This window comes from Alosa sapidissima, chromosome 6, assembly GCF_018492685.1.
Source record: "Alosa sapidissima isolate fAloSap1 chromosome 6, fAloSap1.pri, whole genome shotgun sequence".
NCBI classification, from domain to species: Eukaryota; Metazoa; Chordata; class Actinopteri; order Clupeiformes; family Clupeidae; genus Alosa; species Alosa sapidissima.
Window position 1 is genome coordinate 5593626 of NC_055962.1, and position 14294 is coordinate 5607919.

General features: G+C 42.5%; 1 protein-coding gene across 1 annotated transcript in view; it reads right to left on the minus strand.

Annotated features, from left to right (window-relative positions):
* Positions 1-8305: 8305 nt before the first annotated feature.
* The window catches only part of prima1 (proline rich membrane anchor 1), a 36365-nt gene continuing 30376 nt past the window's right edge, over positions 8306-14294 (minus strand). The window contains exon 4 of the mRNA XM_042094499.1: positions 8306-9965. Within this exon, the coding sequence (XP_041950433.1) occupies positions 9863-9965 (103 nt within the window). The 3' untranslated portion in view covers positions 8306-9862. The remainder of the gene's footprint in view (positions 9966-14294) is intronic.

Genomic DNA, 14294 nt, shown 5'->3' on the forward strand with positions numbered 1-14294 from the left:
GTTTAAACCCCCTCAAGGTGGCAGGAGTTCTGACTGCACGAGGAGCCACTGTTGTTGTTTGAGCCATCCATTTATTTCCATTCTCTCTTTTTTCCCTTCCGGCTCTGTCCTCGGTGGGATTGGATGTTCCAGAGAGTCTTCAAGCCTCTTGATGCATGTTTCTCCCCCCCTCCAGCTTACTTAAACTGAGTGTGTGTCAGTATAATTTATTTATGTGCTGCCGATATTAATAAATAATTGACTTTCCTGTCTTGAGAGTCACTTCCAGTGATTCATTGGGGATTTAATTAGTTTGTCGGAATAATCACAGCTCTGATGTAAACACAGCGAGAGACCTAAACATACTGGGAAAGGAGATGTGATTATGATTCTTGATAATGTCCCATGACTGCGTCAACTCAAAACACCATTTGATTTTAAGAACAGTCAATGGGTTTGTATTCCATTTGCTGTAAGAAAGCCGACATTCAATATCCATAATAAATAAATACTTGTTTGAAAGCTGCTTTTGAGGTGATGTGTTGGGCCTGTATCTTTATGTCCTGTCAAAGATTGTGATATCTGAGAGAGACATGTTACCAAAGAAATAAAAGGAGCTTCTTTCGTCTTTCATTCTTCTGATGTGGCCCTGGTCTAAGGACACTCCATCATCTATGACACACCCATGACAAATTAAATATATGACACTGGACTGGGGATAGATTTTGTGCTCCAAATTTCATCAGTATTTATCAGAGATGTTGTGCTCAAAGTTGTTGCTCAAAGTACAAAACATTTATCAAAGCAAATGAGGGCAACACTTGAAGTTCATGTTCATTAGGCTACTATTCACAGATATACATCTTGTGTTATGAGTGTAGTCTCATATTGAAAGTTAGATTCTATATCTTAAAACATGGAAATGGTAATATTGCAAAGAAGCACTTTTCAGAATCTCCGCCTTGTCTTTCTTCGAATCCAAATGAATGACTGAAAGCTGTATGTTGTTCATCATATTAGTAATTGTAGTATCCTTGTGGCATCTTAGACCTCCTCTTGTTTGGATTGTGGAGAGGAGCACCCTCTTGTGGTAAAATTCTACAACCCAGACAAGGCAAATGAGAGAGGTGGCAATGAGCAGATGTGTGGAAGTTACATCTGGAGACAAACATCAGGAGTTTTGAGTTGACGGCAGAAGTTAAATTCATAAGGCCGTTCAAAAAATTCTAGATCAATCCAAAGCCTTGTTAAGGCAGGACTCAGATGGAGCTTATTCAGTCCAAACTGTAATGGTTAATGTGCTTCAAGGAGTATATGGGTTGGTTTTTAGAAGGAAAGCCAGCCCTGTCTTTTACCACAGCACAATAATCAAGTTGTCACTCTGACGTAACAAGATAGCATCAGAGTTTTAGAGGCTACAACAAACATTTGAGTTATTTGTGATGGCTATATATCTGAACCCTTGATTGTTTGAGTATTCCCAATATCTCTTGAAGAGAGAATGTTTCTGAACCAGCTTTATGTAAAGGACAAGTAGAATAAGGCCCAGTGCAACCATGATCTTACAAAGTGGCCCCTCAAAGAAATGTCTCACGACGCCAAAGTAGCTTTGTGGTATTTCAGTAAATCTAAAACTAGAGGGCTGAATAAAACATGAGTCTGTTTCCATTGTAAGCCTTTGCTCTTAAAATAATCTCTAAAAATAGTGACCTAAAAGTTTTATAAATGCTGGCACAAATTGGCAGATAAAACCGCATATATATGGACATGTTCACTTACACACACCAGCACCTGCATGCACACAGACAGACACACTCACCACCCCCCCCCCACACACACACACACGCACAAGTATGTGTAATGTAATGTGTAGTCTATTTTTAGAAGTCTCCAACATCTCATCTAACCTCTTCTTTCAGGTTTGTTTTCCTCCTCTCAGACTCCTCTCGAATCTGCCAATGGTTATGTAACAATGCCCGCACAATCCCTCTGAGAGATTCAGATGTCTGCAAAAGTTAACAGGCCACATCAGATAAGGACATGCCCATCAAAATATTTGAACATTTAGTAACAACATCTTAATAGAGCAATAGTTTCAATGCACTGAAGTGTCTGTGCGGCATGTTACTGCACCTTCTGGAGAGGGTTATTGGCTATCAGCACAAATGAGATATTGTGCGTAGCCACTCACTCTGCGAAGAAATGGAAATCTCTTTGGTTCTCTCCTTTAAGGAATGTCAGTGATACATGGACAACAATGGTTGAAAAACTGAATTTTTGATTTGATGTTGTGACAGACTATCCAGTGTATGATACCTTACTATGCATCAGCTAATGTGATCTAAGCGTATGGAGCTGGATTAGACATCTAACACCATTCATGATATATAGAACCAATTATCATCTCTTATATTCCTGCTCATCTAGAATCGTATTCTCCAAATATACATATCTCCTTCAATTCAAGGGGACCATGTGAATGTGTGACATAGTGACCTACACTGTCATTATATGTATAGTTAATTATGGCATGTTTTTTTCATTACAAGTGGTTTGTTCCTTTGGCAGAGTGCTCAGATTCTGTTACTGTTGTTATTTTTCTGCCAATGATAGTGTTATGATTTCAACTGCAGGTTCTTTGATTTAGTTTGTATAGTTGTGCTGGAGGCGCAAGAAGGGGCGTGTGCCCCTGGGCACCCAAATTGGCTGATTAGCCTAATAAGGAGTAGGCTTTTTTTTAAAATAGTGGAGGTCACCTGATCACTTTAAATCCCTGTGGAGGGCAGGGGCGGATCTAGGGGCGGGGCCACAGGGCCCCGGGCCCCATCTGAAATCTCATTGGCCCCTGACTGGCCCCTGTACCGTCAATCATCAATAAGTGTCAAACTTGTTGAGAACGACGATCAGAGATGCAATTCCATTCCCAAACAACTGGTGGCAGTAATGCACCCATGAAGCCTGAAAGCTAAAGCACACAGTGAACTGTAAAGGAAAGAATACATTTGGCTAGACCATTCAAAGACCATTCCAAATCAAACCATTGTAAAAATAGTTGTTGAAAAAATTGTGTAAATATGGTGTAGTTGTTGCTCACATGCTGTGTGTGTGTACTGTGCGTGTGTGTTTGTTTTAATGTACGCAAACTGGCAGTGAAAGTGGTTTCTCTTATCAACAAAAGGGGAAAGAGTTAAAGTAAAACTTGTTTAATTGAACGAAAAATGTGTGTATGATGATGTATGATTTCTGTTTAAAATATCAATGTATTTCCACTGAAGTGTCTATTATATTTTAGTTTTATATTTTGTTTTCAATGCACATTATAAATAAATGGGAAAATTGTTAAGAATTGTATTGGCTTTTTTGTTTTTTAGCATTTAGCATTCAAGTATTTGAACAAGGTAAGACTGGTGAAATGTATGCACTTTACTGCTGTGGTGTAGTCTAGTTAGCTGTAGTGGGTATACTGTGATCAACCCCAAATATTAATACCTATCCTTGTCTGTTTTAAGTGGGTATACTGAGATGGTGATGCTTTTTAAGTGGGTATACCAGAGACTTTCTAATGAGACACAGCACTCAAAAAATCCTCCATAAGGAGCCAATCATGTGGTGTGATGTGAAGACATCGTGCCAATCATGTGTTGTGAACTTGCCGCTGGAGCAAGATTGGTGTCGTGAAGCCTTGCGCACGCACATTTCTTCCGAATAGGATGCCCGATGAGTGCCCAAAAAGCGTTGCAATATGGCCGTTGAGTGGAGGGACTTGCCTAAAAGGACTTTGGGTGTACTGCGTATAGTCCTGCATATCACGTAGACTACGTGCCTCTGCCTTACTGAACGAGGGATGTTCTGTGTATGGATGTTGACCGGTTCTTGGCCCCTCAGTGTATGATGTGGCCCCTTTGTGGGCCCTGTCTCAGAAAAATCCTAGAACCGCCACTGGTGGAGGGAGAAGGTGAGTCTTCTGGACTGCAAATGTTGTGTGTACCTGACACTGCTTTGAGTGTTTAGGAAGATTGTGCAGTTATTTATAGTCAAATGTGTAACTCCATGTTTCTTATTTTGACGTATTATGTCTAGTCAATGAGTCATTGTTTTTTTGTAATTAATATAGGTTACTTTTCATGGGTGTTTTCGGAGTATATCCGCTGATTCAATAAATCTATTTTACACCAAAACCTGTCTGCTTCTCCTGGACCACAAGGTTACATTATCAGAGAATGTTTTGGGAAGGTATTTGTTGTTTTGGACACCATTTGGGAATCAGAGGAAAATGTGACGCCTGGTGTATCGATGCCTCAGTGCACATACAGTACTGCATGTTCATGTCCCCACACCATTTATTTGCACTTATTATGTTGCCCAGCAGAGAGAGCCATTGCATTACAGACAAAACCAGTTCTCAGCCAGCAAAAATAATCGTAAATGGCTTTGCAATTGTCCTAACATACAGCCTTGGTCTTAAGGCTTGCATAGCATGGTCCTATAGCATTAACTACCTGATAATAGCATTAATCAGTAGTGTTCATTATCAAACAAATATTCTAAATATTTTTGAGACCTTTTTATGTTAGTGAAATGATTAGTTTTGCTGCACATTAGGGCAAATATATGCCATAGTGACATTTTTTTGTGCCTGATGTTTGTATTGTATGGTGAATTTGCTTACACTGTGTGTGTGTGTGTGTGACTGACAGTGACATCTTTCATACATGCTGATTGTGTTTGTGTATGTTTGTGTGTGTGTGTGTGTGTGAGTGATAGAGAGAGAGAGAGAGTGTCTGTGGGTTTGTGTGTGTGTGTGTGTGTGTGTGTGTGTGTGGGAATGTGTGTGAAACTGTGTGTGCCTGTGAGCATGTGGTTGCATGTAAAGGGTGAGCCATGTCGCTTCAGTCGTTTGGATGGCTGCATTTGGCCCAGGCTGCTGCGTCTGAGCCAAGCCCCTGCTCTCAGAGTCCCAGCTGAGGCTGCTGCTCCTGCCGCGCAGCCTGGGCCTCAGTGCATTTATTTCCCTGAATCCCGAAAATACACAAATGCACAAACGTGTTGTGTAAATTACACAAACACGTACACACACTTGCACAGTCGCACACACACACACACACACACACACACACGCACACACACGCACACACACGCACACACACACACACACACACACACACACACACACACACACACAGACTTACACTCTCACAGAAACAAATACTGTCATCATTTGGACCTGTCTCAGTAGCCCTCTGTCTTCATCAACTGAAATGAAACAGCTGGAGTAGTCTGCTGAGGTGACGCTGGCCATGTATGAGTCCTGTAAGCAGGCATGGATCTCCATTACGCGCTACATGTTTAAACAAAACTACCATCCATTGATATTGATGCTACTGACTGATGCCTATATTGCCAGATCCTTGGAACCTCTAGGTTCTGTTGACTCTTATGGGTCTCTGTCTCTCTCTCTTTTCATTTCATTGTATCTCTTGCTCTTTCTCTCTGTCTCTCTCTCTCTGCATCACAGCAGTTCAAGCCAACCAATTTACGGTCTGTCAAATCGGCTTTGTTACCACGTGAGTTCGGCCTCCCTGATGGGGGAACACATCAGTGTTTAAAATGGCCCTGGCTGTCTAATTGCATTACCCTCAAATAGCACATCTGATGGAGAGGTGGTGTGCAGTGTGCCAAAAGCTTCACTCATTTACATTAGATGCTGCTGCAACTGTTATCGCTGCCGCTGCTGCTGTGAACACAGGTCCCATGATGCTTTGCTCTCTGCCGTCTCGCTCCAGACCCGGCGTAGTTTGTGATGTGCCGCTTTCAGAGTGTTGTGTAACGCTTTGTGTAACAACGGGGGCTTGGCTTTTCAATCTTGCTCATCAAATTCACCATGAGTTCATTAGTGTGGAAGGACAGCGCAACCTGTCTTCATTTTTGACCCATTTAGCTGGTGTCTGTTAATGTCTAGCTAAATATTTGCTCTAAGAGGAGATCCAGGAACTCTTAGCGACTATTTCAGCAGGACATCTTTCACCAAAAAGCTTTCTGATTTCTGGCAATACTCTGGTAGTTAAAACAACATCAACATTAGATTAATGCTGGCTGAGTAACTATGGGGGCCAATTATGGTTGAGTATGGCTTTGAATGAGAGCCCCAGTCAAGCAGAAGACGCAAAGGAGACCAAACTTCACATTCGCCCTGTGGGCAAAAGCCTTCCACAGCAGACTCCTAGGTCACTTAACACACACATAGGCACACACACACACACACACACACACACACATAGGCACACACACATATATATGCTCAGACAAACATGAATACATGAAAATACACACACACATGTGCACACACACTCTTCCACACATACAAACACCAGCACAGATATACAGAACATGTACAACTACACACTAACACAAATAAGCACACACATGCAAATATACACACTCAGACACAGGGACATAAAGATGTGCGCACAAACACACACGCGCACACACACACACACCATTTATTAGACTGACACAGAAACTAGCTTTGACTGGCAGACCACTATGCAGCTGTCTAATGAATTGACCCTGGGTGGCATACAATAACATTCTGCTTCCTGGAGACACTTGGCGATTGACAGGCAGGCTATCCTTTTGCAGTGCTGAAAATCAAATAGAGTGGAGCTGCTCTTTCTCTCTTTCACAATCCGTCATCACATCATATCTGTGAGAAGGGAGGGTGGGAGGAAGGGGAAAGAGAGAGAGAGAGAGAGAGAGAGAGAGAGAGGGGCAGAGAGAGAGAGAGAGAGAGAGAGAGAGAGAGGGGCAGAGAGGGGGAGGGAGAGAAGAAAGGAGGGAAGGAGGAAGAAAGAGGGAAGAAAGGAGGGAAGGAGGAAGAAAGAGGGAAGAAAGGAGGGAAGGAGGAAGAAAGAGGGAAGAAAGGAGGGAAGGAGGAAGGGAAACACTGACTCTGCGGTCAGCTTGTGATGACACCTCCGCACTGGATTAAATTAATTTCAGATGCAGGGGGGCAGATTGTTCTGACACCAACTAGAGGAGATCCTCCAGCGAGCCACACTGTGGAAGTAGCTGCTGGGAGGACACAGGCAGCAGACTGCAAGGCGCTTGATTACGACATGAGCCAGCAACCATCACCACGCAGGCCGTAAAAGATTTCTGTGTCAAACTAACCTCGTTTAAGACGTGGGGGCTAAATCATTGTAAAAAGATAATGATGCTTGAAAGAAGGGCGAGGGCGAGGAGAGGAGAAAATATAAGCATTTTCAGGACACATTTTTAGGCTGGCTTTTTAGGCATCATTGAGCTTACTATAGTGTGAGCTTTTGAAACTATAAATATGACTAGTGCCTCAGTGCCAATACTGAATAGTACAATTTTATTTGAAACTAAAAAAATCAACATGTTGCAATTAAATCAGTTCAATGCACAATATGTTAGATGTGATGCATACATTGTTCATCAACAACTGTTAATTACACAAATATACAGTAACAGCTTCCTCTAGACACATAAACAACTTTATTCCCCCATGGCATCACATCCACACACTTTAATGTATCCCTTTAAATCAAATTTACTATGTACATATGATGGACACGCAAGAAGGCATATCAATATTTACATTCATGCAATATTTATCAGACTCCTTTTTACATTATAGTACACAATTGTTATGTGTTGTGTTAATGGCTGCTTGCAAGTGATCGTAACATGAACAAAAATACATAAGAAGACATACACAGTTTGAACCTCATGTAAAGATTTGTGTTTTAAGACATAAAAGACACTGAGCACATGACCAACTACGTTCACTGTTCCATGCCTTGGTCAATCTTATAAAATGATTACGGCGTAATGTATTAATTTGAAACCAGTTAAGAGACCGAAATTACATGTTAAAAATAATGTCTCAAAACAGTCAATAATACACAGTATTTTTATATTGCCAATGAAAAGAGCGTGGATGGTTCCAAAATTTGAGTATGCTAATTATATGAAAGAAGTGATCTCTCCTTTCCAGACATCACAAAGACACATAACATGTAGATCTAGAAGAATCTGTAGGCTATTTATGTCTGACCACTACAAGCGTTCTCTAATTTGAACATAGAGTAGAATCTGAGAAAGAGGGGAGTAAGTAATGGATGTGTTCTGTTTTTCCAAATGATGGCTCATCTAATTTAGTGGTTTGTGGGAGGACCTAAATGGACAAGGTAACCTTAGCTGAGGTCTCTAGGAAAGAAACAGTCCATTTGATTAGGTGCAGCTTAAAGTACCTGTACAGAAACTGACTAGGCAGTTTTATAGTTGTTTCCCCATACACTTATTTTAAATGTGACTTCCTCTGTGATGGACTACCATTCAAGATGCCAGCAAGAAAGTGATTACAGAAAACAAAATAGCAGAGGATTGACTGAGCAAATACTCTACAGGAAATCAAAACAAAGTCAGCTAATACATGAAAGCTTGAGATCAGTACTCCTCTCTGTGACACAGATATAGCTGCTAATAGCATTAGCATATCTAGCTCAAACAGGGAGTTGACATGTTGAGACGGTTTCTGAATAGTACACTTCTGGATTATGGGAGTCACCAACGCTTGATGACTGTTGAGAGGACTAACTAACATTTCCCATTTCTGGGTGCAAAGCAAACAAAGAAAGTGACCTTTTGAAATTGGGATCAGAAGTAAATTTAAACCTTTGAAACATCTAGTCAATAAACAAAGATAACAGTCTTAAGTTACGTGTATATTAGCAATTCGTAGGCTGAGGACAAGAATTCAGAGGTTACTCCTGCCAACATGATACAGGCTAATGCAGAGCCAGTACTGGATTAATCATGAATCAGCCAGTGATAGACACATTATGAAGCACTTAAGAAGAAACCAAGACTGAGCAGTGCTAATATAACTGTTCAGTCTCACAGCTGAGGGCAAAACCAGTGACCAGACATCAGAGGCTAGCCTGGTCTGCTAGTTACTAAAATACATGTCTAGCTCTCTTGTCACACTCCCTTTTCAAATTGCATAGTCAGTCAACCCACACTCTTTGACAATTCATTGTTTCTTCCAGCTGTAGTTATTTAAAAAAAAAAAAAAAAAGGTTCTATATTTGGCATACATGGATCATTCTCATTCCATGGGTGGTGATGACTTTTAAATCAGCGTGCGTCAAAAATACACCCACAGATAACAATGGCTTGATGCATCCCCTTCCTCTTTCGGGAGCCTGGAAATTTACAAAAGGTGGAGGAGCATCTCCTGCCCACCCCCATCCTTTCCTTGGACAAGAAGGACAGTAAAGAGAGAGACAAAGAGAGGCAGAGACAGGGTGAGAAAGAGAGAGAGAGAGAGAAAGAGAAGGAGAGAGAGAGAGAGCGAGAGAGAAAGAGAAGGGTAGGATCCATGAGAAGTTGTTGCATTTAATAGAAAGTGCATGCGTTTGTTTTGTCGCCAGCGTTTATTTTGCTGCCACTCTCCACCGGCTGGAGTGGAAGGGTTAGGGGGGGGATCTCTGAGGTGCCATTCGGACTGACAGCTTTGCCCCATGCGCTGGCAGCTGTCATCCAGTACACCCCCCCATCCCCTACCCCCCGCCAACTTGAGGTGATGTCCCGCAACGGGGCCTAGTCCAGCATGTCAAAGTCTAAGTCCCCTGTTTCCTTTAAGCTCTATTTTATATTCATATATATATATTTATATATATTAATAAATATACAATTCTCTGGTTCTCTCTAGGCATCTAGGCATGGCTTGAGTGCCGAAGAAATTCCAGTGTCATTGTCTCTGCCATTCCGTGACCTTGTCAAGAGCAAGGAGAGGGAGTGTGGCTGTAGTAACGTTGAAGAGGATTGCCAGGTGTGATCATGTCTGGGGCAGCCCCTATACCCCAGTGCTGTTGGTCTCTACCGTTGTGGTCTTGGTCCGGGAGCTCATGGCATACTCCCCTCGGCTCGTACCATTCTCCTCCTTCCGTAGTGGTTTCCTAAACACAGAGAGGTTACGTGTTAGATTGCATTAGGAATTTGGGATGGTTGACAAGAGAACTTGACTTAGTTCACAGTGCCTGTAGGGTTGAACCCACGTGTTTATTATGATGGGAGTTGAAAATGTTGTAAACTCTTAACAACCTGCTCATAATTCTGATGGTTTTACATCCCAGATGTTCATCAACCTGGCTCCTGATATGGAGCATCTTAACTAGGCCTGGAGCAGCTAATAAAATTAAAGGATAATTAGGTAAATTGCTTTTTTTATTTGCGTAGGTGTGTTTACAAGATTAGCTAAAGAGGCTCTGTCAGTCAATTCTGCTTATTTTTATTGCTCTGTGTGCACACAGTGCTCACGCTAAAAAAGCTGTTCATATTCTCCTCTGATATCATTAGGGAAGCGTCTGGGAATTTGCACTTAATTAAACAGGCTTGCATTTGCAAATATGAATCAAAGTAAGGTTTGGGTTTTGGGGGAGGCATAACGAGTTGCTCTCTCTCTCTGTCTGCGGAGCGAGACAGCCCTTCATTATGGCACAGGGTAATTCACTGCAGGAGGAGGTCATCAACTTGACTTATCTCCCTGTTTAAATGACTTCCCACAAGCCCAAATGGCAGGAGCACTAAATGCAGCAGCATCCACTGCTGTCCGTTCCTGATTAGAGATCTAAGATATGTAACCCTTGGAGACAAAGTCCCAGATAATTCAATTAAAGCACGGAACAATCTAAAAGGCTCCATCAACAAGACCAGGAAAGGGTAGTGACTTAAAAAAAATACTGTAGGTCTAAGAAAGATAACAACTGTATGCTGTTCAAAAACATACTACATCAACTGATAAAAACAGCCATATTCCCAGCATACATCAACAGATATACATTAATCTTTCAGGATTAACATTTGGATGTGAGGTCACCAATAGTTGTGGTACTGTGGGGTTTCTGGTGGCCAACTGAATGGTCACTGCCTTTTTCAAAAAGGCGAGTTGCACAAAGAGGATGGAAATAAGCACGCAGATGAAAACAACATGACCTTTTTAAGAGCTGCATCTACTGTTGGGGTCCCTCATGGGCAAGTGTAAGGGTCATTTTGCCTTTCACAAAAAGGGCCTGAATTATTTGAAAAGGTCGCTTCCACAGCTACGTGCTGAATGTCATATACATTTTGTATTTTTCTGAAGTTTATCCAGAGATACAGTGTTTTTGTCTGTAAAGAGCAGAGCACAAGAATAATTTCTGTGTATAAAGACCTCAAGACCATTCCACTACAATGACCCTGTAGTGCCTGTCTGCTTGTCTGCCTTTTTGCACATACAAATCATCTGTGAGAAAACCAAAGCAAAACTACATCCAGGACAAAAAAATCCCACTTGTTTTAAAAAGTCCCTCTTATACATTATGGATGTTTATGAATGCATGCACTTGTTTATCATGATAAAAACAGATTAAGTCCCTTGGGCAGGTTTGATGGGACAATCATTATTCTCTACAGGGACCATCTGCCGTGGCGACGAGTGTGTACGTACTGCCTGGGGCCTGGGGGGCTCCCCCCCCCCCCCCCCCCCCCCCTCCCGGACCAAGACCACACTCCAGGGTTCCCAGAGGATGGAGACAGAGAGACAGAGAGAGAGAGAGAGAGAGAGCATGAGGGCATGAGGACACGGACATGAAAAGAAAGAAAAAGAAAAGAGAGATAGATGGACGAAGTATTGATGGAGAAAGGGAGCAGAGTGTACAACGAAAATAATAAAAGCTAAAGATAGAAAGGTGAAGAAATGCGTGAAAGTGAAAAGTGACAGAAAGGGGATCACCAGAAAGACAGACAATGAAAGTGAGAGAGAGAGAGAGAGAGAGAGAGAGAGAGAGAGAGAGAGAGAGAGAGAGAGAATTGCACAAATATTCTAAACCAAAGGTTTATGTCCTGTTAGTTCTTGTAACATTAGATGAATATGCAGTTGTAGTCTTGTAGCACTGCCAAGAAAGTACTTTACTGAGGCAGACCACAAAGCCCACAAAAAACACAGACTGACCGAGACAAACAAACAGCCACAATAAACCAAATGTGGATGGAAGGTCTTGACTCCTCACAAGAAATCACAGTGACTTGATGCAGCCAACACTTTCACCATCTTGTCAGGCTCTCTTGCAGGCTGCAATGCGATTCTGAGGTCATTACCCCAATCCATATGCCAGTCCATCAAATGGACAACATGTGGCTCATTCAGATATGAATCAGGTTGCACCCTGACAGCACTGAGGGAAGCAGTAGTTCATTCTGCTGGCGGTGTGGAGGACTCAGGTCCCCAGGGCTTTGAAATGGAAGGATGCTGTGAGAGGAAGCTACCACTAACATATTCCAATGGATCAATGACTTTGGGACTATTTTTAAATGGTGCTACTGCTGGGAATCACTCGCCTCCATCCATGTTCCAATAACTGCTACATGTGTCCCAGAGAGCTGTAGAATCTGCTATGCTTTGTCTGCTTTCAATACTAACACAAGCTCACAAACACAGACAGACACACACTCCCATACTAAGACAAGACAGAAACACAAAGAAAGACACGGGCACTTAGTAGACAAACATAAGATGTAGCAACATCTTTTCTTTCTTTTTTGCCAATTCCGCAGAGATATATGTCTGATGTATGGCACACATGTCAAAGCAATACACCCACATACGTACACATACACCCAAAGGTATACAGGAGCACACAGAAGTAAAGATGGAGAAAGCTGTTTTCCTCTATTCTCTATAGTCAGAAAGTTTCAGAAGCAGCACCAGTCCCAGGGTCCTCCTCCACAGGTCGGTCCACAGGCCACACTTCCCAGCATGCCTTTCAGTGGTCCTCAGGGCTCTAAGACCGAGCTGAAGCCACTGCCTCCAGCAGCTGCCTGAGTATCTCCTTCTGAAACGGCATTTCCTCTCATGGGAGGAAGCCAGCTCAAGTGCTGATCCAAGTGAGGCGAGCCCAAGTAGCCGATGGGAGTCAATATTTATGAAAAGGAGCTAGTTCATGATCCCAAGCACGCTCATCAGCCGGTGTAAACAGCTATAAAGTATGTTGTTTGCGCAGCGATGTCACAAACATTTCTGAGGATGATTCATAGTGTTTACGCCGGCTAATGCCTGATCAAATAAACACTCATGGAAGATAAAACACATCCTCTGGCCAAGAAAAATGAGTGGTCGCACAGTCAAACAGTACGAGATGCTAAGCAGTGGCCATTTATTCCGAGGCCAATTGAAACAGAGCAATTAGTAGAGATGGGACAGCTGTTTTGCTGGAGATGTGTGGTAACCATTATACTTTAAAGAGGCAGGTCCCAATTCTTCAACAGAGGGAACTCTTAAAAAACAATTCTGGAGAGAATATTTAGGGGAAACTGTCTCCAGACCATTCTGACTCATCAGGGAACATCGTCGCAAATCACAGAAACACAGCGACACAGCTGAGTATCGAGACTCCATATTGAGCCTATGTACATTGCCTATATGTACATTGAGCCTAAATACAAAAACCATTGTGTATGAGAATTAAACAACTGCTACTTTTTTTCCACCGATTTCAGTGAACTGAGAGAAAAAAAAAACCCCTGGGAAGTATTTTACGTAACAGGCTTGCTCTTGCACAGTGTAGGCAGGTGATAATATGATCCGCGGATTAAAAGCACTACAACATTTCTAATTCATTTGTGTCGTGCCTACAGGCCCAGCAGCGCCTGAGGTGAGCGTGTTTTTCGAATCCGATGTGAACCGGGGCCGTTGCTCCTCACTCCGAGAATAACAATAAAACCAGCGCATGGGGAATTCTAAGGAACACGCTATTCATAGACTACTCTTATGGCAGCTAGTTTCCATTCACGCGTGGAGGAACCCACCCATCCCGCCCCACCGTCCCAAAAAAAGAAAAAAAGAAAAGAAAAAGCGCTCCAGGAATAGCCGAGATGGGTCTAAAATGGCTACGTCTTCACCTCACGCCACTGGCCAGCTCTCAATAATCCATGTGGTGTAGTATGCATCTGGCAGGTGGCTGCACAGCACAGTGCTGTTGGCCATTAAAGTTTAATGCCACAGCTCTCCAGTGCAGTGTGTACACAGATATGGAAAGCGAGGTGGGGGGTTGGTGGGGGGGTTGAAGGGCTGTTCTCGCTGTGGTGTCACTGGGGTTTCAGAGAGCAGGCTCCATTCAGCTTCTGAGATTCACAGGCTTCATTCATTCATTCATTGGCAACGGGGGAAAAAACCACGCGCACATGCATGCATGGCATCCAATTTTGAGATGGGTAGATTTCTTTTATCACTCACAAATACACAAATACAC